At 44.1% G+C, this 24,884-nt stretch overlaps 2 protein-coding genes across 3 annotated transcripts; both read right to left on the bottom strand.

The window, feature by feature from the left end:
- Window positions 1-113: 113 nt before the first annotated feature.
- Window positions 114-18,959, bottom strand: LOC109894127 (tropomodulin-1). Of its 2 annotated transcripts, XM_020487360.2 has the most exons (11): window positions 18,606-18,959; window positions 16,395-16,603; window positions 14,611-14,767; window positions 12,273-12,389; window positions 9,859-9,948; window positions 7,615-7,745; window positions 7,148-7,255; window positions 5,334-5,477; window positions 4,252-4,396; window positions 2,844-2,969; window positions 114-2,406 (listed from the first exon to the last, which is right to left on the bottom strand). In XM_020487360.2, exons 2-11 carry the CDS (start codon window positions 16,515-16,517, stop codon window positions 2,348-2,350), a joined length of 1,200 nt encoding a protein of 399 aa, XP_020342949.1. In that variant the 5' UTR covers window positions 16,518-16,603; window positions 18,606-18,959; the 3' UTR covers window positions 114-2,347. The 2 variants fall into 2 exon arrangements, with proteins under 2 accessions (XP_020342949.1, XP_020342950.1); XM_020487361.2 differs by lacking the exon at window positions 2,844-2,969 and having other exon boundaries at window positions 18,606-18,949.
- A 3,417-nt stretch (window positions 18,960-22,376) lies between these two features.
- On the bottom strand, window positions 22,377-23,956 carry LOC116374648 (tudor domain-containing protein 7B-like). Its single transcript, XM_031828226.1, has 2 exons — window positions 23,441-23,956; window positions 22,377-22,484 (listed from the first exon to the last, which is right to left on the bottom strand). Exons 1-2 carry the CDS (start codon window positions 23,783-23,785, stop codon window positions 22,377-22,379), a joined length of 453 nt encoding a protein of 150 aa, XP_031684086.1. The 5' UTR covers window positions 23,786-23,956.
- Window positions 23,957-24,884: the final 928 nt, after the last annotated feature.

Below are 24,884 nucleotides of genomic sequence, written 5' to 3'. Positions count from 1 at the left end.
GGTCTGGCTGTTGGGAATTATGTAGTTCTCTCAACTTTCCCCAAGAGGGCGTGTCATACGTGGTTTGGTGCATCGGCCTAGAAGCGTAAAAAAGGACAAATAAACACAGTGCATAATACTTTCAAACCTGATTTATCCATGAACAACAACAAAACACAATCGTGTGAACTATCTTAACAAAAACATACTCATACTCAAGAAAGAACAACAGCCAGGCGAGGGCAAGGAACACACAGTCATATTCAGCAGTAGTTCATACGGGATGGGTTGTTGTACACACTATAGTTGTCCCTTTTGACCATACAGTAATATACCTAATCAGTAGCATTATGCCCTTTGAATCTGAGGGGGCACGTATCCCCCTCATCCATCCTTCATCCACACACACATATATATTGTTTATTTTAACACGGATTTAATGACAGGATATTGAATTTAGTCATCAGTGCTCCCCTCAAAAACAAATGGTGCATGACAACTCTGATACCTGGCCACATAGCAATAATACCTGAAGGAGTGTTCATTAAAGGAAAAATCTCATAGGATCTTACAACAGGCAGGTCAAGTCATTTGTCTTTATGCTTTTTCTTGGGCTTTGATAGGCTACATAGTGATGACAGTGAATTCATAGTTTGCACACTTTTGGGTTGCAAGACACATTCAACTGACAGCATTTCGACCAGCGTAACTGAAAAAAGGGGAGGGGGGAAATGCTGCTACTCCCTTTACTGTGTAACTAAAGTAATCATTTAACATAATCAATCATAACTTGCCATGATGACATGTCATCACATCTGCCGGGTTTAAGTACGAATTCCAAAGCAGCTTCAGAGACGGCCACTAAGAGCTGGTCCTATATCAGTTTGTCCGTCAGTGACCAACACACAGGTGAACAAAACAAGTATGCACTGAGTGTACAAAACATTAGGAACACCTTATGAGTTTGACCCCTCCTTTCGCCCTCAGAACAGTCTCAATTCGTCGGGGCACGGACTCTAAAAGGTGTCGAAAGTGTTCCACAGGGACGCTGGCCTATGTTGACTCCAATGCTTCCCACAGTTGTGTCAAGTTGGTTTGAAGTCCTTTGGGTGGTGGACCATTCCTGATACACAAGGGACTGTTGAGCGTGAAAATAACAGCAGCGTTGCAGTTCTTGACACACTCAACCCGGTGCACCTGGCACCTACTACCATACCCAGTTCAAAGGCACTTAAATCTGTTGTCTTGCCCATTCACCCTCTGAATGACACATACACAATCCATGTCTCAATTGTCTCAAGACTTCAAAATCCTTCTTTAACCGGTCTCCTCCCCTTCATCTACACTGATTTGAAGTGGATTTAACAAGTGACATCAACAAAGGATCATAGCTTTCACCTGGTCAGTCTTAAGTAGATATCGACTTCGTCACAAAACTGATCTAGAACCAACGCTTAGTAGCAACCTCTCTCTGTGTAAGGTTTGACCGAGAAGACTTAAACTGACTAGAGATCAGTAATACTACAGGATTTACACCATAGCAGACAAACTGATCTAGGACCAGCTTTTAGTGGTTGTCTCTATGGGGTCAACTTTGACAAACAAACAACTTACACCCCAAATGTTTTTAATCTTTAACAATTCCTCTGAACATAGCTTCCATGTACCGTTATGTGCCTTTGCTTACAGACAGCACAAAGTGCAGACTAACAACTTGTCTTAAAACATTAAGTTACGTGGTTGCGAAATGCTGAAATCCGTAATGTGGTATGAACATCATAAGCAAGTTAAGTCATTTACATTTGAGTCATTTAGCAGACGCTCTTATCCAGAGCGACTTACAGGAGCAATTAGGGTTAAATGCCTTGCTCAAGGGCACATCCGTCAGATTTTTTTCCATCTAGTCGGCTCAGGGATTTGAACCGGCAACCTTTCACTCTTAACCGTTAGGCTATCTGCTGCCCTTGGCATTTGGTACAATATACATTATGGGTGTAACACCATTTCGTCTTCAACCACAACAAGTTCATCTCCAGTAAACAAAATAAATATTTTCTGTATATGTGGGCTGCTTCTCTATGTCACAATTACCAGATATTATTATTATTACTGAAGATATCTAAACCGATATCAGCAGAAAACTGTGAAGGGAAAAACATTTTTTTTTACAATAGTAGATCAACTCCATTCCACAGTAGGAACAAGATTTGCCAAAGCCTCTGACATTCGAATTGGAAAGATTTCTGTCATCACGGAGGGGTCGAGGTTAGGGTTTCGGAAGCAGGGGTTGATGGGATATCTGTTGGGAGTGCGTCTGGCTGAATACGGGACTGGGCGGGCCCGGGCAGTGCTGCCGCCTGGCACGGCGCTACACGCTTGTCCGACACTTGGGGAAGATGGGACCTCCTTCAAGCCTTCTCTTTCTTACTGTGGTCAGAGAAGAAGAAATTGAAATTAGTCCAACTATTAAAACACAATCGGCAGCTTCGGTAAAATCAGGTTTTATTCAAACACAACATATACTTGACTCAAAGGAATGGCAATGAAGGAAGAGTTTGAAGTTTAGAAAAACAGTTTGAAAGATTTGGGAACAGGTAAAGAAAGCAGAAAAAAAACCCTGTTCCAAACGTTTGAAAGAGACGGTTAAGTAGAAAATAGAAGCTTGAACTGTAAAGAGCCCTTAAGCAAGCAGTCCCCTTCTGTAAAAGACCCACTTAACAACTACTGAAGAAAGATCTGCCACTGTCGGGAAGAGAAGAGATGACGAGGAGGAATGGAAGGCACCACGCAGGGAGTCGTGGGTAGAACTCAAGGAAAAGAGGCGTCAGGTTGAAGAGGTAGGACGATACAACTGCTGTCTTTACTTTCTTGGTCTTGGGTTTGGTGAGTTTCGGCTTGAACTTTTTTACCAAATGCCCTCTCCAGTTCCGGCACGGACAGAGTGAGGGTAAAGGAATTGTCCGAGTGATGATCAGATCGGATTACCCGAGCTGCAACACAACAGTGGTAAACACAAAAAACAAACAAACATAGACACACACACGAGCAATATGAGTGAAGCACACGCACACACAAACAGTGAGTGACAGTTGACAGATCTGACATGCATTCTCTTTCACTCACTCTTGAAGAGAAAAAGTGCTATGATCATATAGACGTCAACCAAGACGAGAGCGCCTCATGCACATCTTTGGAAGTAGATAGAACTGGTACCATGCCGTGTTCAAGAGAAAATGTAATCGTTATGTAAAACAACCACGATGACACATTGATGTTTGTGTGCAAACTAGGTCAATCATTTCGTTCCAAGAGATTAGTACAAGACCATCTTTAAACATTTTTTTTTTTTTACAGTCTTTGTACAAGACCTGACGTGTCTTTGATCATGTGTTTTGGACCCAAAACATTTAGCCCGATGACTCACACTAAGATCTTCCGCTGCTCTGTCGTTCGCTGCAGACTTTATTCTGAGACTGCCGTCACCGAAGTCGTTTTGTGGTGTCGAGGGGCACGAGGGATGTTGTACTAAACAAAGGCATCATCAATTGGATCATCTCTAACCAATCAGATTATCAAAGCCAATGGTGAATTTTCAAACCGCCGCTTTAGCCACTTGCGTTCTGGCTCTGGCCCAACCCATGGGTTTCTGGACCAATCAGACGGCCCCGAATGTGTTCGGCAACAACCCAAGTCCCCGAATAGACCAATTTGAGGGCACATCCAAAATGGCATCCTATTCCCCATGTAGTGCACTACTTTTGACCAGAGCCCTAATGTACGGGTTAGTGAACTATAAAGGGAATAGTGTGCCATTTGGGATGCAGTCCCATGTCTCTAGTGGTGTCTCAGCTGTTGTGAGGGATCACACTGGGAAGTCTGGGAGTGTTTCACTGGAACACCACTTTAGTTCTAGTGAGGTCATCATCCAGGAAGGGATCCAAACAGCCGAGTGTTGTGACTGGCTTGGCTCCTCCCATTATTTAGTTACATAAAACAGTGATGGTGAATTAAGATGGATTACAATGGGCTACTACGAGGTCTAGTTACAGCCGACGTATGCTCTGCACCTTCTCTAGCAGGTTTCATTAGTTCAACGTTGTTTTGGAAAATGGAGTGAGAGGTGGGTGGGTGTCTGAACATCTCTAAGATTGTGAGTAACGATGGGAGAGAAACCCTGAGTATAAAAGAGATATTTTAATCTATTGTTTGTGAGTGAGTCTTTGAACCTCAATCTCAGCCAGGTTGTTAGCATTAGCAGAACCGTCATCTCACCCAGGTCGTTGTTGTTCATCATGGCGTTGGAGCCCCTCAGCCTGGGGCCCTGCTGGGTAAAGTGGTAGCCAAACTTCAACAACGCTGTGTTCTTCTCCAGCATGCTGGCTATCTCCATCTCCACCTTGTTACCTAGCGGCTGGCTCTGGAGGAAGGGGAGAGGGGGAATCAGACCTGGATTCAAATAGTATTCGTTTCCTTTCCAAATTTAGCGTTTGATTGAGCCTGTCTGCACTGTCAGATGGGCAGCTTAAATAATTGGTGGGGTGGGGGGGACATAGAAGGAATCACCCAGCGGGTAAAACTGGTTGAAATGACGCCATTACAAACCAATTTAAAACCAGACATTACGTCGTGTAAACCAGTGAACCTAGATGATTTCCCCAATGTCCTGTTTGAAATAACCGGTTACAATGATGCCATTTCTGGTTGTCATTTCAACCAGCTTGTCCACTGGGTATTGTTCATCCATGACTCAGCACAATGAATAAAATGAAAGGTGACGTTGTTAGTAAAGTGTCTAAATATAAAACCTTCCGGAATCAAAGAGATTCAGCATAGTTTATGTTAGGAACAATTATTCACTGGCAAGAAGTAGCCCGGCGTGGGCAAAACTGGTTGAAATTAGGTCGTTGCAACAACCAGATTTCAACCAGTTTTGGCTGCAATCTGATTAAGCAGGTTGCAGTGATGTCCTTTTCAGCCAGTTTTCCCCCACTGGGAAGGAATAACAACTACTAAGTGTTCCACTGGCAGAAATATCACACCACAATGAATGAATTTAATGATTTGCTTTTTACAATCTGGCCCTGTTGAAACAGTAGACTCAAGTGGTCCTCGTGACGTCTTATTGTAACTGGTAGGGCTGGGTACCGTGATGGCAAAACACAGGCGTTTCCTCACGAAACCAGGACGACAACAAAAAAAGACCACGATTTCTTTGGGATTTTCACAAAATGTTTTCCAGAGAACGGTCCTTTATGAGGAAGGATTGTCGATATGTATTTGACATTTGACAAATATATGGGACATTTTGGCATTACCCAGGCCTCCAATAACGATTGTGCTGTATTTCATTGTACCTGGTTGTCGATCTTGAGTTCCTGCAGGGTTGTGTTGGACTTCAGTGAGGCAATGAGAGCCAGGATACCCGTCCCTGTGATGAAGTTGGATTCTATGTTTAAACTCTTCAGTGTGGTGTTCACCTTCAGCATCTCTGCCAGGGCCTGAGGCACAGAGACACAGCAAACGGGGACAGTATATTTATATGGGCTATAATTACAGGCATGTCTGTGTCTGAAATGGCACAATTTTCCCTATATACATCTAACAGTGTTCTTTCCTTCCCTCTCCTCGCCCCTACCTGGGCTCGAACCAAGGACCCTCTGCACATATCAACAACAACCTCCCACGAAGCATCGTTACCCATCACTCCACAAAAGCCGTGGCCCTTGCAGAGCAAGGGAAACAACTACTTCAAGGTCTCAGAGCGGGTGACGTCACCGATTGAAACGCTATTAGCGCGCACCCCGCTAACTAGCTAGGCATTTCACACCGGTTACATACAGTACCAGTCAAAAGTTGACACACCTACTCATTCCAGGGTTTTTCTTTATTTTTACTATTTTCTACATTGTAGAATAATAGTGAAGACATCAAAACAACGAAAAAACACATATGGAATCATGTAGTAACTTAGAAAGTGTTAAACAAAACAAAATATATGTTATATTTGAGATTCTTCAAAGTAGCCACCCTTTGCACACGCTTGGCACTCTCTCAACTTGCTCTCATGAGGACCGCCACAGGAAAGGAAGACCTAGAGTTATCTCTGCTGAAGAGGATACGTTCATTAGAGTTACCAGCCCAGAAATTGCAGCCCAAATAAATGCTTCACAGAGTTCAAGTAACAGACCCATCTCAACATCAACTGTTCAGAGGAGACCGCATGAATCAGACCTTCATGGTCAAATTGCTGCAAATAAACCCCTACTAAAGGACACCAATAAGAAGACGAGACTTGCTTGGGCCAAGAAAAACGAGCAATGGACATTAGACCGGTGGAAATCTGTCCTTTGGTCCGATGAGTCAAATTTGACATTTTTGGTTCCAACCGCTGTGTCTTTGTGAGACGCAGAGTAGGTGAACGGATGATCTCCACATGTGTAGTTCCCACCATGAAGAATGCAGGAGGTGGTGTGATGGGGCTTCGGTGGTGACACTGTCAGTGATTTATTTAGAATTCAAGGCCCACCTAACCAGCATGGCAACCACAGCATTCTGCGGCGATACGCCGTCCCATCTGGTTTGCGCTTGGTGGGACTATCATTTGTTTTTCAATAGGACAATGACCCAATACACCTTCAGGCTGTGTAAGGGCTGTTTGACCAAGAAGGAGAGTGATGGAGTGCTGCATCAGATGACCTGGTCTCCACAATCACCCAACCTCAACCCAATTGAGATGGTTTGGGGATGAGTTGGACCGCAGAGTGAAGGAAGAACAGCCAGTGTGCAAAGCTGTCATCAAGGCAAAAAGGTGGCTACTTTGAAGAATATAAAATGTATTTGGATTTGTGTTACACTTGTTTGGTTACTACATGATTCCATTTGTGTTATTTCATAGTTTTGATGTCTTCAATATTATTCTACAATGTAGAACAGCAAAAATAAAGAAAAACCCTTGAATGAGTAGGTGTGTCCAAACTTTTGACTGATACTGAATTTTTGACCAGGCCACAGGCCCAGGTATCAATGCCAAAGGGAGGTCGGTTTTTTAATTGAATTTCCAGATGGAGACGACTTTTTAATTAAGACTCGGAGACGTGTATATTCACATTGTCTGATGTAACTGCTACAATCATTTGTGCAGGTGATTTGGTAAAACAGCAATACTCACAAAGGCTACGGGATTATTACTCCTGGTTCCCACCATGCTGAAGCGTTCCACTACAGTGTTCTCGATCAGGGATTCTGCAAAAGCCTTCAGTGTCTTCACTGGAATGTTCTGGAACACAATCAATAAAGCCACACACACACACACACGACTGTTTTAAAAATCGGACGGATGACTAATGCATTTGAAAAAGACTGTCTCTCCTTTGTGGGTCCAGTGTGGCTCGGGTTGGTAGAGCATGGCACTTGCAATGCCAGGGTTGTGGGTTCGATTCACACGGGGAACAGTATTAAATTAAAAAAATAAGAAAATGTATGCACTAACTACTGTAAATCGCTCTGGATAAGAGCGTCTGCTAAATGACTAAAGAGGAAAAAAAGGAAATAGAAAAGGTATAGGAGGAGGACATAATGACATCGTATACATCTTTTTAACTGACCGTGTGCGTGTGAATCAACGTAATGTAGCACCTTGATGTTGTTGAGGTTGACCTCCAGCAGGTCAGGGTCGTTCCTCTGCATCCTCAACAGAGTCTCCTCCACGTCAGTAGAGTTGGGCTGCTCATCAGGCACAGGCTTATACTGAGTACACTGGATAACACCTATAGGAAAACACAGGCTTATACTGAGTACACTGGACAACACCTATAGGAAAACACAGGCTTATACTGAGTACACTGGATAACACCTATAGGAAAACACAGGCTTATACTGAGTACACTGGATAACACCTATAGGAAAACACAGGCTTATACCAAGTACACTGGAAAACACAGACAACAGAAATGTTATTATCAATACGTACAGCGCATTCGGAAAGTATTCAGATCCCTTGACATCTTCCACATTTAGTTACATTACAGCCTTATTCTAAAATGGATACCATTTTTTTTTAAATCAGCAATCGACACACAATACTCCATAATGACAAAGTGAAAACAGGTTTTTTTCCCAATGTATTACAAATAAAAAACAGAAATAACTTATTTACGTAAGTCAGACCCTTTGCTATGAGACTCAAAACTGAGCTCAGGTGCATCGTGTTTCCATTGATCCTCCTTGACATGTTTCTACAACTTGATTGGATCCACCTGTGGTAAATTCAATTGATTGGACATGATTTGGAAAGGCACACACCTGTCTATATATGGTCCCACAGTTGACAGTGCATGTCAAAGCAAAAACCAAGTCATGAGGTCAAAGGAATTATCCGTAGAGCTACGAGATAGGATTGTGTCAAGGCACAGATCTGGGGAAGGGTACCGAAAAAAATCTGCAGCATTGAATGTCCCCAAGAACACGTTTTGGAACCACCAAGACTCTTCATAGATCTGTCAGCCTGGACAAACGGAGGTGGTCAAGAACAAGATGGTCACTCCGTCAGAGCTCCTCTGTAGAGATGGGAGAATCTTCCAGAAGGACAACCATCTCTGCAGCACTCCACCAATCATGCCTTTATGGTAGAGTGGCCAGACAGAAGCTATTCCTCAGTAACAGGAACATGAAAGCCCGTTTGGAGTTTGCCAAAATCCACCTAAAGGACTCTCAGACCATGAGAAACAAAATTATCTGGTCTTTGGACTGAATGCTAAGCATCACATCTGGAGGAAACCTGGCACAATCCCTACGGTGAAGCATGGTGGTGGCAGCATCATGCTGTGGGGATGTTTTTCAGTAGCAGGGACTAGGAGACTAGTGAGGATCGAGGGAAAGATGAACGGAGCAAAGTACAGAGAGATCCTTGATGAAAACCAACTCCAGAGCGCCGACTGGGGCCAAGGGTCACCTTCCAACTGGACAACGAACTTAAGCACACAGCCAAGACAACGCAGGAGTGGCTTCGGGACAAGTCTCTGAATATCCTTGAGTGGCCCAGCCAGAACCCAGACTTGAACCCGATCTAACATCTCTGGAGAGACCTGAAACTAGCCGTGCAGCGACGCTCCCCATCCATCCTGACAGAGCTGGAGAGGATCTGCAGAGAAGAATGGAAGAAACTCCCCAAATACAGGTATGCCAAGCTTGTTGTGTCATACCCAAGAAGACTTGAGGCTGTAATCACTGCTAAAGGTGCTTCAACAAAGTACTGAGTAAAGGGTCTGAATAATAATGTAAATGTGATATTCCCAATTTTTTTTAAATACATTTGCAAAACTTTCGAAAAACCTGTTTTTGCTTTGTCATTATGGGGTAGTGTGTATAGATTGATGAGGGGAGGAAACTATTTAATCAATTTTAGAATAAGGCTGTAAAGTAGCAAAAGGTGGAAAAAGTCAAGGGGTCTGAATACTTCCCGAATGCACAGCATATAATCTAAATCAGTAATAACAAATGCACTCTTGATGTTCAATGTCGAAAGTTAATAAATATTTGCTGCACTTAGTTTGTTTGGCTAAATCAACACGTTTTTCAATTATATTATTTAACGTCAGAAATGGTGCAACGGAGGATTGTAAAAGTCTTCAGTTGTAAACAGGAACATTTTGTCCAGTTCTCTTTGGACCTTTGATGTTGGTTCCAATTCATGTTTTATTTTTAACTTCTGTGAACTGTCTGAAACACGTACGCGTTGGTGCCACTCTTTCTCAAATCCACTTGAAAAGCAAAACCCGAATAAGTACAATACATGAAAGGATAAACATTGTTAAAAACGATGCCCGAGAGCTTTGGCACAGACAGGAGGGATACAGACACACACACACACGGTACACTTACTGTTAAGGCCTTGTTTGTTGACTATATTGCTGCTGGCCAAAGCCTCGTAGTACTGCTGGTTACTCATCAGAGTGTGCATTCCCAGAATGGCTGGAGGGAGGGAAGAGAAGAGATGGAGAGATGGACAAAAGGAGGGAGAACGGGAAAGAAACATTAAGTGAGAGAAGGAGGGAGACAGAGAAATAGAAAAAAAAGGGGAGAGAGAGAGAGAGAGGGGAGATGGGAGAGAGAGAGGGGAAAGAGAAAGAGAGAGAGGGGGGAGAGGAGAGAGAGAGAGGGGAGATGGGAGAGAGAGAGGGGAAAGAGAAAGAGAGAGAGGGGGGAGAGGAGAGAGAGAGAGGGGAGATGGGAGAGAGAGAGGGGAAAGAAGAGAGAGAAAGAGAGGGGAGAGAGAAAGAGAGGGGAGAGAGAGAGAGAGAGGGGGGGGGAGAGAAGAGAGGGGGGAGAGAAGAGAGAGAGGGGGGAGAGAAGAGAGAGAGGGGGGAGAGAAGAGAGAGAGGGGGGGAGAGAAGAGAGAGAGGGGGGGGGGAGAGAAGAGAGAGAGGGGGGGGGAGAGAAGAGAGAGAGAGAGGGGGGAGAGAAGAGAGAGAAAGAGGGGGGAGAGAAGAGAGAGAGAGGGGGGAGAGAAGAGAGAGAGGGGATTGATGGGAGAGAAGAGAGAGAAAGAGAGAGAGGGGGGAGAGAAGAGAGAGAAGAGAGAGAAAGGGGGGAGAGAAGAGAGAGAAAGAGAGAGAGAAGAGAGAGAGCGCGAGAGTACATTGTGTCAAATGACGTGAGCACTGAGGGATAAACACAGAAGAGTTGACGTGGGTGTGAGTGCCAGCGCTCTCCTTAGCCAAGTAAACATCATATGCTGAACTAAGACAGCAGACAGGACACCCACAAGTGGGCCTTGAGAGCTGCCTCGTTCAAAACTCGCAAACTTCCAAGCCAAACAATCGGCTCGCAAAACATTTCACACACAGCAGTAGATAGTCATCCCTGTCATAGCCAGACATACAAAAGAACACGTGCGTCGATGCCAGCGTTTGCAAGTCATTATTAAATACATTGTTTAAATAGCACATGTCACTGTTGCAGACGTCACACAATGCAGACATTCTCCCTGGCTTGGGTGTCCTCTGCTGCCACAGTTAGAACAGTCCCTATGAACTGCAGGAACATGCTTGACTAATCAACATGTTTTTGATTATCGCAAAGATCACGGTTTTAGCTTTAATTTGAACCTTAGTTTTAGCTTTGCCCCCCCCCCCCCCCCCCTCTCTTTTACTGTTCATGGACCTTGGGTTTTTGAAAAGCGCTTTAAATCAAATGTATTATTATTAGAAGTAGTAGTTTTATCTTGTGTCCAGTTTGATGGGAAAACTCAAATAAAATGTGCTTTCTGGACCACCGTAGATGACTTGGAGCACAAATTAACAAAAGGGAGTGAAAAGAGGGCAGTTCGGGAGAGAAGCAAAAAACAAAAGAGCCAGTGTATTATTTTCATCTGTCAGAATGATAGAGTGTGAGAACAGTTCGTTTTCTTTGAGATAAACAACGGAGAACGAGCCGTCCATTTTAAGCAGCCGTGAAGAGTTAGTTGGAAACTCACCATGAGGAGGCTGTGGATTAATTACAAACCATTGGAAATGTCTGGGAGGACCAAAACAATACGCTGGCAAACAAACCACTAGTCACCGATTAACACTAATACTTAGGGAAGCGGAGAGAAATGCAGTCAAGATAAATGTGCAGCTAGTGTTAGGGCCGGGACGATAGCAGTATATGAACCAGCAGTACCCGAGGCAAAAATGAAAACATAAAGCAGACCAAACTCTTTGGTCCTTTAATAAAAACCTGCTGTATGTCAAATATTGTGTGCTTCAGTTTGGAAATTAAATGAATGTGACTCTGGATGACAACATAATGATGTTTGTTTCTCGCATTAGAGCTGTTTTCCTAAAGATGCTAAATTTGCTTCGTGTTTTACTTCCTTGCCACGATACTAACAGGTACTGGTATCGTCGCGGCCCTAGCTAGTGTGTGGGCTGGCAAATACCGCGGCTGCTTGTCATAAAGCCCAGAGAGAGGGCGACCATGGTGTCCAACAGCAGTCATGGAAGGGGTGATGACGATGGCAGCGTATGGGGGGGGGGGGAGAAGGGTGGGATCACTAGAAGAGATAGAGGAGAGTTAGAGAGAAAAGGAGGAAGTTACTGACTAGAGGAGTGAACAGCGAAGTTGATTGAGTGTCAGTGAGCGTTCTAAAGTGACTGTTTAGTAAGCGTGGATTTCGACTATATTAGCTGAAGTTGGTGAATAGACTGAAAATAAAAGAGGAACGGTGATAGCGGGGAAAGATGGCAAAAAGGGATCTGTTTACGTCCGTCTGTAAAGGGGGGTGTGCACGTGAAGGTGCATGGTTTCTCTACCGGCAATGTCGCAGATCTCAGCGTCGCTGGCGTTGGCCAGTGCCTCCTCCAGCTCTGGCTCCAGAGATACATTCTCCATGATGGGGTCCACCATATCCTTAGGTATAAAGACTTTACCTGGAAGTTAGGGGACAATCATTAATACAACACATGCCACTATTCATCTCCACCCGGCACAGCCAGAAGAAGGACTGGACACATCTAGGAGCCTGGTTCCTCTCTAGGTGTCTTCCTAGTTCCGGCCTTTCTAGGGACTTTTTCCTTAGTCACCGTGCTTCGGAATCTGCATTGTTTGCTCTTTGTGGTTTTAGGCTGGGTTATCTGTAAAGCACTTTGTGACAACTGTTGATGTAATAAGGGCTTTATAAAATACATTTGATTGATTGAATTTGAACTAGCTCGTTGGAACTAGAACTAGCTCGTTGGAACTAGAACTAGCTCGTTGGAACTAGAACTAGCTCGTTGGAACTAGAACTAGCTCGTTGGAACTAGAACTAGCTCGTTTCTAATGAAATGCTTTAATTGGTCATTTTGACTGCAGGAAAGCAGAAAAATCAATGCCTCGATACTAAAATAGACTGATCATTACCCAATCACCAGTAGCCAACTACCATTACATAGTGAACATGACCATACATTCTGTGAGGAAAACTTACATTTTAATTCCATCTAGGTTACACAGACTGACAATGGAAAATACAAGACTGATATGCAATATCATCTTACATCATGGGGCTTCTCATATCGTCACTCAGAGTGAGCTGTAAAAAGCCAGGCAGCCTGTTGGGACAGATGGGGGCGAAGACATTCTCGTGTTATACCCAGCCATGTCTGACATGTAGCGCCCCACGCCACGCCGCCCCGGCCAAGCCTCAGAACACCGGAACAGGATTATGTGAACGAACACTGGGGGGGAGGAAGGCTGCAGTGACAGGCTGTGTGTGTGGTCCAAATATTGTCCGTTCTCCCAAAGTTTGCAGACTGTGCACTTGTCTTGCACACTCCCTGTCATGGATCTAAAACGAATATTTGGCTGGAGGGAATAAATCCATAAACGGGAAGTGTGCAAGGGCAGACTTTGGGGGGAAAAAAAGAATTGGGACGTAGCCACAGTCTACCGTATCTGATCTAGGATCAGGTTCCTCCCTGTCCATGTAATCATATTCATTTGGCTCTAAAAGGCTAAACTGATGCTAGATCAGCACTCCTATTCTGAGACTCTTTATGAATACATGCCCAGAGGTTTGAGGTCTTACTCATATCAGTTCCAGGTCCAGGATCAGTTACAGCACCGCCTGTCCTGCTGGCTTTGACTGTAGCCTGGATTATCTGTTCTGGGGTCTGTGGAACCAGTGGAGATGTTCCAACTGGAAAGTCACCTCACCTTCAGGCTAGCTGCTGGGTGCCAGGATGTAGCAGGATGTTCGTCTCTGTGGTTGGTCGGTACCTGTCATCTATCAGGCTTGGCTGAGACACAGTGCTTGCTTGAGTGTTGGAGATCGGCTACATTGCAGCCGGACTGCACAGAATCAGTGATCTACAAATCACCTCACATCCCAAATAATACTCCTTATGTGATCAAGATTGGAGATTCCGGGCCTCACCTCGCTGAAACTGATCCCCCCAGACTGTACGCTGTCTGGCGGACACACAGAGAGGCAGGCTGATACCCAGCAGGCTACATCTACACCTGAGTGGATCTGGGATGAGTCAGCTGGCACCAGGCCCTGATTTCTACCTGGATATGTCCAGATATAAAGAAGGACGAACTAGAGGACTCAATTGTGGCAGGCCCAGTTTCCCAGAACCAGACTGTCTGAGATCTTATTTGGTCTGATAGGTAGGCAGACTCAACTCAGGCAGTTTTGTAGCTGGATATGTCCAGATATAGGCAAGAACAGATGAACCAGCATACAAACTGGGTTGTGACTGGGGTCCAGTTTCCTGGAACTAGATATTGTCTGAGACCACTGATTGGTCCTGATGGATGTAGGACTTTAGGCCTTTATTTAAATGGCTGTAATGTTCTGAAAATATTTGGATCTCGGCCCGCTGGGCAATAAGGTTCACCTCAAAAGGTTATTATCACTGTTTATATGTCCCTGGCCACGGTCCACGTTGGCCTTCAGCCACTTCCCCTAGCCAATAGCCAAGCTAGCCCGTATCCCCTCTGTGTTCATAGATCTGACAGGATTACATGTAAACAATAGGAGGACGGCTCCACCACCACAAGTGGAGATGATGCTCAGATCAGATCTAACAGGGTCCTACCTCTCTTCTCTCCAGTGAAGCACAGGCCTATAGTGGTATTCTATCCTGCCGGGGCCTGCGGTCATACCTCTCTTCTCTCCAGTGAACGGAACCAGGTCCTCCTTGTCAGGGTGTTCCTTGGCTTGCTTCTCCAGGTGGGCTACCAGGTTCTCTCTCTGGAAGGTTCCGGTCGGCTTCTTCTTGGTCTGATCCTTCTGCCTCATCCCGGCCGGCAACAGGGCATTCTAAAGACAGGAAGGATTTATCATTGGCCGATAATGCTAACAATTGGTTGCACTTACTCTAGGTAAGAGGGTATTCTAACCACAAGGAAGGATCGTCATTGGCCAATAATGATAGCAATGGGTGGGATTGCACTTGTTTACATACAACATTTCCGCCCACTCTCGAAACATTAAACATTGAGATAGTAACACACTTCCTAGTGTGACGTATAGCCCGAATGTAAGAGTGAAAGGACACACACAATCACTAACTGTGATAAAATAACACTAACAGAAATAACAAAGGCAGTTCCCGGACAGCTATTCTTAGACCGCAGAATGCTAAACCAGGTCCATATTATAGCGATAGACCAATATCTTATCTTAGCTTTCAGCACCTACAGTGAACTGGCCACTTAAAGACACAGTATTTATACCCGACATATCAGTTTAACTCTTTAACATGGCTCTGTGGGAGATCTGGACGATATCGTCAAAAGTCAGGGAAAGACGGACTAGCACCACTAGATGCGCGCGCACGCGTGCGCACACACACACACACACACACACACACACACCCTCCCCCAGTCATCTAAGCCTGGGCTGGCACTCCTGGTATTGTAGGTGTCCAGACTTTATGTGAGCCGTCGACCATTCATCATAACCTTATTACAGCTTGTGTCAACACCTCGACAGACGAACTACTTACGGATAAAGATGAAGTCAAGCACCGCCGCATTATACAGTATCATACATATCTGATGGGCCTATAACTTAACATATATTATATTATAAAAAGCAGGTGAGGCCTACACCATGAGAAATCCCTGTTTTTCTCGACTTTCACTGGGAAGTTGGTTTTGGAAGATGGTTTGAGGATCACTGTATTGTTTAGACCTACAACTGCATATTAGAATTGAATATACACTGATACGATATATAGGCTAATATATGATATGAACGTGATATGATAGGTTAATATGTTCATGCTCTATAAGAATTTCAAAGGATTTAAAAAATATATATATTAAAAACATTTAAAAATTTAAGTTATGAAATGTGAAATCCATCTGACAGACTTGGGCTACATCATCATCCAACAACGCTTCCAGCTAAGATGTACTCATGACTAAATTGGTTTGAGTATCATTTGTCAGTCTTAGTCTGTGGGAGAATCTCAAGTTCCTGCAAATTCCTCAAGTCCTTGCTTCTCACCTCCTTAAAACCCATTGACGAGAAAGCCAGAGGTCCCACCCCTCAGACCATCTCCTCCAATGGGTTTTGAGGAGGCGAGGCGAGAGGACGCAATTGAGATTCTCCCTATGTTTCTCAAATGGCACCCTAATGCCTATATAGTGAGCTACTCTTAACCAAGGCTCTGGTACATCTGTAAACCTTAATATACGAGTGTTATACCACGGTCTACTTCATAGTGGGTTGTATGTTTGGTTGAGGGATCTTTTCATAGTCCTAGACTTTTGAACGTGATAGCGTGATTAAATGCACTGTCCTGTTACCGAGCATCTCCCATCTCTGTTGAGCTTGTACAAAGATAAATGTTTTGGATTTGCGTCAGGATCGAACTCCTAGCTCCAGATGTACGCATAACCACGCGCGCACACCAAGAAGATCAGAGTTTTAGACTTACGTCAGGATCTAACTCCTCCAGCTCATCCTCCAGCCTCTGTAGCTCTTCCTCTGAGAGTTTCTTCAGTAGTTCATCCTCGTCCACGTCCCTGTAGTTCACTACTTCTTTCTTATAGGTGGACATGGCGGCGCGATAGAATCCCAATGACCCCCCCCCACCCCAAAAAAAAAAAGACAACTAAGTGCCCAGCGACGTTTTCAAAAGGAAGTCTGCAAGAAGGTGGATGAAAAACAGACGAGACAAGGTTTAGTCAATATGGTTTGATTGGTCAACTAGCTGAGTGATAAGGCAGACCTACCAGCAAAATCCAAACACTGCATCTATCCAATAAATTTGAGATGAGAGACTATTGGTAAACACCAATAACTTGATGTGTTGGATAAACACTGAAAAGTGGGCCCTTGACTAACAGAAACTAACTTGTGTTGCTTAATTAATGGCCTGGAATGCCCAGAGATGCCGTTAATTATTATTATTTTTCTAAATGCATTAAGAATGCTGTTTCCAGGTCCAACAACACTTCAGCCAACTTTTTTTTCTCAAAATGCTGGGTGGGGTAGGTTCCTACTAGTGGGTTGTGTCCCAAGCCCAGAGCACGGCTAGAAACATCCCTTACCCTTCAATGTTTGCAGATCTGTAAGATTTAATCAATATAGTGGAGGCGTCACCACTATATTGCTTAGGCAATGGTGACACCTCCACTACATTGCTTAGGCCAATACCTACTGAGGCTATTCAGATCTGCAAACATCAGAGGGTTAGGGCCTAGGGGTAGGGAGCAAATTGGGACAGGCTGGATGGGTCATGTAAAAAAACACCACAATCTTCATGTGGGTCAAAATAAACATTTGTGAACCACTGCCATTGTACTTAACTTCCGATAGTAGTCTACATGTAAAAAATAACTACTAACTTTAGGTGGGGGGGGGGGATCACGACCCAAAAACATTTTGAAACCACTGTTTTAAGGAGAGAGGCCTGCAGTACTTTTCTTTTCTTGAAATGGAAACTGTATACCGTTTAAGAAGCAAACGGAACAAAACAGGGAAGGACCTACCTGAATTTGTCCAAAACGTTGCAAAACGTTTTCCATTAGGAGTATAAAAAAAAAAAGGGTTTCAGCAGAGTCGGCGTAATAAATACACCCCAGTACTCTGTCTGTTGTTTGGCTTCACAACTAAACTAGCCTCCTGATGGTCAGTGAGGAGTTGAAGGTTTGTGGGCCAAACTGCAGCGGAAAGCCTGGCCTGCCTCTTAAACCCTGATGGGGGACAGCTGATAAAAACAGCTCCCCTGTCACTCCCAGTCACCTTGGAAAAGGGAACATATTTACAGAGGCCTGGAGTCTGATGTAGCAATGCATGATTAGGAACATAATGACGGTGTCTCGTAGCTTCCTAGCTCAAGGTTATCGTACTACATTACCTATACATTTAAGTCAGTTAGCAAAGGTCATTATCCAGAGCAACTTTGTGCATTCATCTTAAGGTAGCTAGGTAAGACAACCACATACCATAAGTACTACTTACTTAGTACTTACACATACAGCACAAATTGTAAGACATTAGGCTAATACAAGTGACATTCAAGAACTAAACACTAAATCTGTCAAAATGCCTGAATTGACAATCTTTTCACAATGTTATTTAAAATGCCCATTTGTTCCAATATAATATATGTTATGTTAACTGCAAACAATGTTATACTATATTAGGAAAGAAGTGGAGTTGGGAGATAAGTTCATGTTTAGAACGCTTGTAATTGTCCCTATCAGTTTCTGGGAGTTGATGCAAAGCAGGCCAGGCAGCAAAGTAATGCGAAAGGTTGTTTTTGTCATTGGGTAGTAGACCTGCAATATTTTGGTTTTATTTTAAAAGAAAGTACACTTCAATTGTGATTTAAAAACCATAGGTTAACAAGATATAGGTCGGGAATTTATGCAGGCGGACAGCTGTCTGTCATTCATGTGCATTCTTTCGAATCTGCCTAACTTTGCATTATAAATACAAAAATTAACAAATTGCTTATTCAAAGTAACACAATACTTCAGTTCCACACACACACACACTTCGAGGGAACACCGGTTCATTTGAAGCTTTAGTTAGAGTCTGGGTTAAAACATGGGATATGGCAAAAGTTCTTTATATGCTAATTATTCGTGAGTTTTTGTATTTGTTAAGGACTAGTCCGCTAGTTTTCATATGCACGTACCTCCTCCACTGCTTATCCCGGCTATTTATAGCGAACGGGTCCCGCTTTGTGACAGTTGAATACTTTGACCAGATATGGATTATTTTCTGGGAAGTCGAGTCACACTAAAGAGTCGCTTCATACAAGGAAAGTAAAAGTACGCCGTAACCAAGGGTGGGAAAAAAGTTGGGAATCCGCACGGATATCCTCGAATGTTGTCAACTGCAGCCGAGTTGAAATCCTGAACTTTGCTTTCTACTCGTCTTTCAGTGGTTTGCGTAATGTAGTACAACACTCCCACGAAGGCAAAGGAAACTCACCGACCCCCTTACTCTTCCTCGCCCGGCGCTGCCAGTCAAGTGATGTCACACTTGTTCTTCAGGCAAGTGAGCTACATGCGCCATTATAATGATACACTCGCCATTTACATTACCGTTAGAGTAGACATTACCGGTACATTAGAATAACAGCAAAAACAATAGCGCGTTTTCATTGTAAATAATAAAAACCTTTGTCATTGAATACCATTTCGTATAATGTTTTAATTGAACAAAATTCACAAAACAGAATTCTCCTTTCATATTCCACTGACGGTATAAAACAGCATAGTAGTTATACATTGTATTATCGTTCATTACTAATAACAAAGTAGTGCTTTTGAATGATCAATTTATTCAGCTAAATCTACATTCCTCCATTTCCTTCAAAAGTTAAGTTAGTACTGTGAGATGTCACGCACAAAAAGCTAAATAAGTGTCAGTCAAATCAATTTCAAGCATTTAAAAAGTCAAGGTATTGAAAAACGAATTAAATACAGTCGACTTACGTTATTATTTAAAAATTCAAATGTATTTAAGTAAAAGACAAAAACAAAATCCCAAGTTAGAAGGACAAATGGCTTAAAACAGATCAACTGCAAAGACCATAAGTTGGTGCTGAATAATAACTAAATCAGCAAAGAACTTTCTATGCAAAGTATTTGATTGAAGATTGAAACTGAACGATAAAGGACACTTTTTGTATATACACATGAACGACATAACCTACTAAGGAGATCGATGGGGTCGGTACTGCTGTTTAATCCCTTTCTCTGTATATGCACAACTGCAAATAGATTCACCCCCCACCCCACCCCACACATACGATAAGGAAGAAAAAAAACACAGTTCTATGCATCAGACATTGCTAAGCTGATAAGACCACGCTTCTGCATAAATGGCTCCCCAATGACCTGTGACACTCTGGCAGATCTTTGTGACCTGTGGAATAAGTGAAAGGGATACCAACAGTTATATGCTGCAAGGCAGTGCTGTACATAATTTCAGCGTATGTGATAGACTCTGGCAGAGTTCTACCTGTGCGGGATAAGAAAAGGATACCACAACAGTCTTATGCGTTCGGTCTGTCCAGTCCGGTTCTACGGGGCGGTACTCAGCTCCTCTGGGAAGTCAGCCATGACGTTGTGGACCCAGATGTCTGTCTCCTCTGAAATGGGGCCTGGTCAAAAGCAGTGCACTACGTAAGGAATAGGGTGCCCTTTCAGATGCAACCAGTGACTTTGTGTTATGCTTATGTATTTTTGTCATTCTCAAATAAATTCATTAAATGAATCAACCAATCGCCTTCCTATCCCAGGGAAGCTCCGCCTCCACCACACACTCCACCTGGGCCACCAGGGGCTTCTTCTCTAACAGTTATATTGCCTCAGCCATGTGAAAACGAAACCAAACAAAGCCCATAAATCAGCGAGGACTAAAAACACAATGAAGTCAGACTTCATTCCGGAGACACTGCAGCCGAAGTGAGTAAGACATTTAAAACGTGTTAACCCTCGCAAGGCTGCAGGCCCAGACGGCATCCCCAGCCGCGCCCTCAGAGCATGCGCAGACCAGCTGGCCGGTGTGTTTACGGACATATTCAATCAATCCCTATACCAGTCTGCTGTTCCCACATGCTTCAAGAGGGCCACCATTGTTCCTGTTCCCAAGAAAGCTAAGGTAACTGAGCTAAACGACTACCGCCCCGTAGCACTCACATCCGTCATCATGAAGTGCTTTGAGAGACTAGTCAAGGACCATATCACCTCCACCCTACCTGACACCCTAGACCCACTCCAATTTGCTTACCGCCCAAATAGGTCCACAGACGATGCAATCTCAACCACACTGCACACTGCCCTAACCCATCTGGACAAGAGGAATACCTATGTGAGAATGCTGTTCATCGACTACAGCTCGGCATTCAACACCATAGTACCCTCCAAGCTCGTCATCAAGCTCGAGACCCTGGGTCTCGACCCCGCCCTGTGCAACTGGGTACTGGACTTCCTGACGGGCCGCCCCCAGGTGGTGAGGGTAGGCAACAACATCTCCTCCCCGCTGATCCTCAACACTGGGGCCCCCAAGGGTGCGTTCTGAGCCCTCTCCTGTACTCCCTGTTCACCCACGACTGCGTGGCCACGCACGCCTCCAACTCAATCATCAAGTTTGCGGACGACACAACAGTGGTAGGCTTGATTACCAACAACGACGAGACGGCCTACAGGGAGGAGGTGAGGGCCCTCGGAGTGTGGTGTCAGGAAAATAACCTCACACTCAACGTCAACAAAACTAAGGAGATGATTGTGGACTTCAGGAAACAGCAGAGGGAACACCCCCCCATCCACATCGATGGAACAGTAGTGGAGAGGGTAGCAAGTTTTAAGTTCCTCGGCATACACATCACAGTCAAACTGAATTGGTCCACTCAAACAGACAGCATCGTGAGGAAGGCGCAGCAGCGCCTCTTCAACCTCTGGAGGCTGAAGAAATTCGGCTTGTCACCAAAAGCACTCACAAACTTCTACAGATGCACAATCGAGAGCATCCTGGCGGGCTGTATCACCGCCTGGTATGGCAACTGCACCGCCCTCAACCGTAAGGCTCTCCAGAGGGTAGTGAGGTCTGCACAACGCATCACCGGGGGCAAACTACCTGCCCTCCAGGACACCTACCAGGACACCTACCCGATGCTACAGGAAGGCCATAAAGATCATCAAGGACATCAACCACCCGAGCCACTGCCTGTTCACCCCGCTGTCATCCAGAAGGCGAGGTCAGTACAGGTGCATCAAAGCTGGGACCGAGAGACTGAAAAACAGCTTCTATCTCAAGGCCATCAGACTGTTAAACAGCCACCACTAACATTGAGTGGCTACTGCCAACACTGCCAACACACTGTCAACGACACTGACTCTACTCCAGCCACTTTAATAATGGGAATTGATGGGAAATGATGTAAATATATCACTAGCCACTTTAAACAATGCTACCTTATATAATGTTACTTACCCTACATTATTCATCTCATATGCATACGTAGATACTGTACTCTATATCATCTACTGCATCCTTATGTAATACATGTATCACTAGCCACTTTAACTATGCCACTTTGTTTACATACTCATCTCATATGTATATACTGTACTCGATACCATCTACTGTATCTTGCCTATGCTCCTCTGTACCATCACTCATTCATATATCCTTATGTACATATTCTTTATGCCCTTACACTGTGTATAAGACAGTAGTTTTTTGGAATTGTTAGTTAGATTACTTGTTCGTTATTACTGCATTGTCGGAACTAGAAGCACAAGCATTTCGCTACACTCGCATTAACATCTGCTAACCATGTGTATGTGACAAATAAAATTGGATTTGATTTGATTTGACAAGTGTGTGACTGGCATTTTTCATTTGTATAAAATAACAAAAAACTGTGGAGGCCTCCAGGCCCTAATCTGTCCACTCACTTATGGTCCACCTTGGCCTGGCCTTTCTGTTCATCTCCGGGCCCCGGCGTCTCCCCACTCTGGTTGTTGTAAAGGACCATCTCTCCCATCAGCTTGTACGGGTCCTGAGTTTTATTTGACACATTTCAAAATGTACTGAACACAAATATAAAAACGCAACATGCAAGAGTTACAATTCGTATGAGGAAAATCGGTCAATGAAATTAATTCATTAGGCCTTAATCTATGGATTTCACATGACTGGGAATACAGATATGCATCTGTTGGTGAGATACCTTTTAAATAAAAAAAGTGGGCTTTTCTTTTTTTTTACCCTTTTTCTCCCCAATTTCATGGTATCCAATTGTTACTATCTTGTCTCATCGCTACAACTCCCGTACGGGCTCGGGAGAGACGAAGGTCGAAAGCCATGCGTCCTCCAAAACACAACCCAACCAAGCCGCACTGCTTCTTAAAACAGCGCGCATCCAACCCGGAAGCCAGCCGCACCAATGTGTCGGAGGAAACACCGTGCACCTGGCAACCTTGGTTAGCGCGCACTGTCCCCGGCCCGCCACTGGAGTTGCTGGTGTGCGATGAGACAAGGATAATAATAGAAGGACATAATAAAATATATACTGCTATAGTCATTGTTTTTTTAACTTTCAATTCTCCCTGACTGTCTAGCTTTTATTTTGATGATTGTCGGTCCTCAAAGATTATATAAAAAAAATGATAAAGCACGGTTATCTTTTCTACATACTTTATATGTGGTTTTAGTCGTCTTAGTTCACACTGAAAGCAATAATTTTTGGGGGGGGACAGAGAAATCGCTGTTACGGGAGTTCAACAATACGGACTAAAATATACAAAACATATATCCAAATACACGTCATCGCCAAGACTAAACAAAATCAATGTCTAAGACTAAGCTACGCCATTAACCATTTCTCTGCAGAGTCCCAAATGGCACCCTTTTCCCTTACATAGTGCGCTACTTTTGTGCAAATGTAGTGCACCATGTAGGGAATTAGGGTGCCATTTGGGACACAGACATTGACAGCTCTCTTGAACTGGATACCTGCCACGGCTGCAGCACAAAGTGTCCCGGGTGACAGGCCACAGACACGTAGACGTCCATGTTCTGGCCCGCCTGGGGAAGCTCCATGAGAGGGGTCAGCGCCAGCTGCTTCTCTCCCCAAGCGCAGGTGACCAAAGTGGGGGTGAGCACTCTTGATGTGTCCCCGGCACCCTCCAGAGGGCTGGGGGTCTTGGTGGAGACAAGGATAGGGCTGCAGGCTGGGCTGTCGTGGGTAAACTGATCCACCATGTTGGCGACCATGGTGTCGAGGAAACTGGGGGTAGGGAGGCCGTCCTTCTGGGGTCCGGGGAAGGCGGGGTGCTTCCATAGGTCAGAGGTCACCATCTGGTGGTTAACACTGTTGGTGACATCTTGGGAGCCCTGAGAGGTAAACAGGTAGATGTGCACCAGCTTGGCCTCGTCCAGCTTCAAGCTCTATAGAAAAGGAAAGGGTTAAAAATGCTTGGAAATCGACATGACATAGGAGAATCAATAGCATTTCATTTTAAAGTTCAGCTTGAAGATCTACAGCGCATAGAGGAAAGGAGGGAGAGGGTTAGAAACCTTGAAGATCTAACAGTGCAGAAGGAAAATCAATCGAAAATATGTTTATTTTTCCTTGTTCAAAGTGCTTTTAACTAAAGGGGAAGAGAGGGTTAAAATCAGTCCAAGTTAGAGCCTTTCATCTTGTCTTTTTGGACATCCAGTGTGCCTACTTTCAGTTCGTGTCTTCTGAAAGCTGATGAAAGCTATGCTAATGAGGACAACTCTGTGGCCCAATTCTTTCATTGCGCCAGCTGTGGATCACACCTGCTTCTAAATGTCTAATCAACTCTCATCCGTCTATGCTTCACTTTTTCAAGCATCATATTGCTGCTCTTGAAGCAAGCAAATTCAATAGTTTTGTTTAAAGTGTGCCTACTGCAATTTCTTCCCAAATTACATTCTGAACCAGCTGTTCAGCTAGCTGTTACCACACCTGTAGTACAAAAACAGTTGACACAGTGCATTCAGAAAGTATTCAGACCCCTTGACTTTTTCCACATTGTGTTATGTGACAGCCTTATTCTAAAATGGATTAAATTGTCGTCGTCCCCCATCAATCTACATACAATATCCCATAATGACAAATCAAAAACAGCTTTTTAGAAATACTGAAGAATGGCTTCCATCTGGCCACTACCATAAAGGCCTGATTGGTGGAGTGCTGCAGAGATGGGAGTCCTTCCAGAAGGACAACCATCTCCACAGAGGAACTGTGGAGCTCTGTCAAAGTTACCATCGGGTTCTTGGTCACCTCCCTGACTAACTGATTGCTCAATTTGACCAGGCGGTGTCGTGGAGAATCGTCTCAGAAATATAACACTCTTACAAGAACTTGTGAATTCAATATACACTTTAATACAAAGTAGCAAAACTGAGCCCTTCCATGGAAGGGCCCTAT

This window comes from Oncorhynchus kisutch, linkage group LG7 (assembly GCF_002021735.2).
Source record: "Oncorhynchus kisutch isolate 150728-3 linkage group LG7, Okis_V2, whole genome shotgun sequence".
NCBI classification, from domain to species: Eukaryota; Metazoa; Chordata; class Actinopteri; order Salmoniformes; family Salmonidae; genus Oncorhynchus; species Oncorhynchus kisutch.
The sequence above is the reverse complement of the archived record's forward strand: the minus strand, read 5'-3'. Positions and strand labels throughout refer to the sequence as shown.

Coding starts and splice junctions, on each gene's coding strand:
- LOC116374648 (XM_031828226.1), bottom strand. CDS start 23,785: ATGGTGACCTCTGACCTATGGAAGCACCCCGCCTTCCCCGGACCCCAG. Junction 22,485..23,440: donor TTGTGCTGCAGCCGTGGCAG/GTATCCAGTTCA, acceptor AATAAAACTCAG/GACCCGTACAAGCTGATGGG.
- LOC109894127 (XM_020487360.2), bottom strand. CDS start 16,517: ATGTCCACCTATAAGAAAGAAGTAGTGAACTACAGGGACGTGGACGAG. Junction 7,256..7,614: donor TCAACCTCAACAACATCAAG/GTGCTACATTAC, acceptor ATTGTGTTCCAG/AACATTCCAGTGAAGACACT. Junction 2,407..2,843: donor CCAAACCCAAGACCAAGAAA/GTAAAGACAGCA, acceptor CTCTGACCACAG/TAAGAAAGAGAAGGCTTGAA.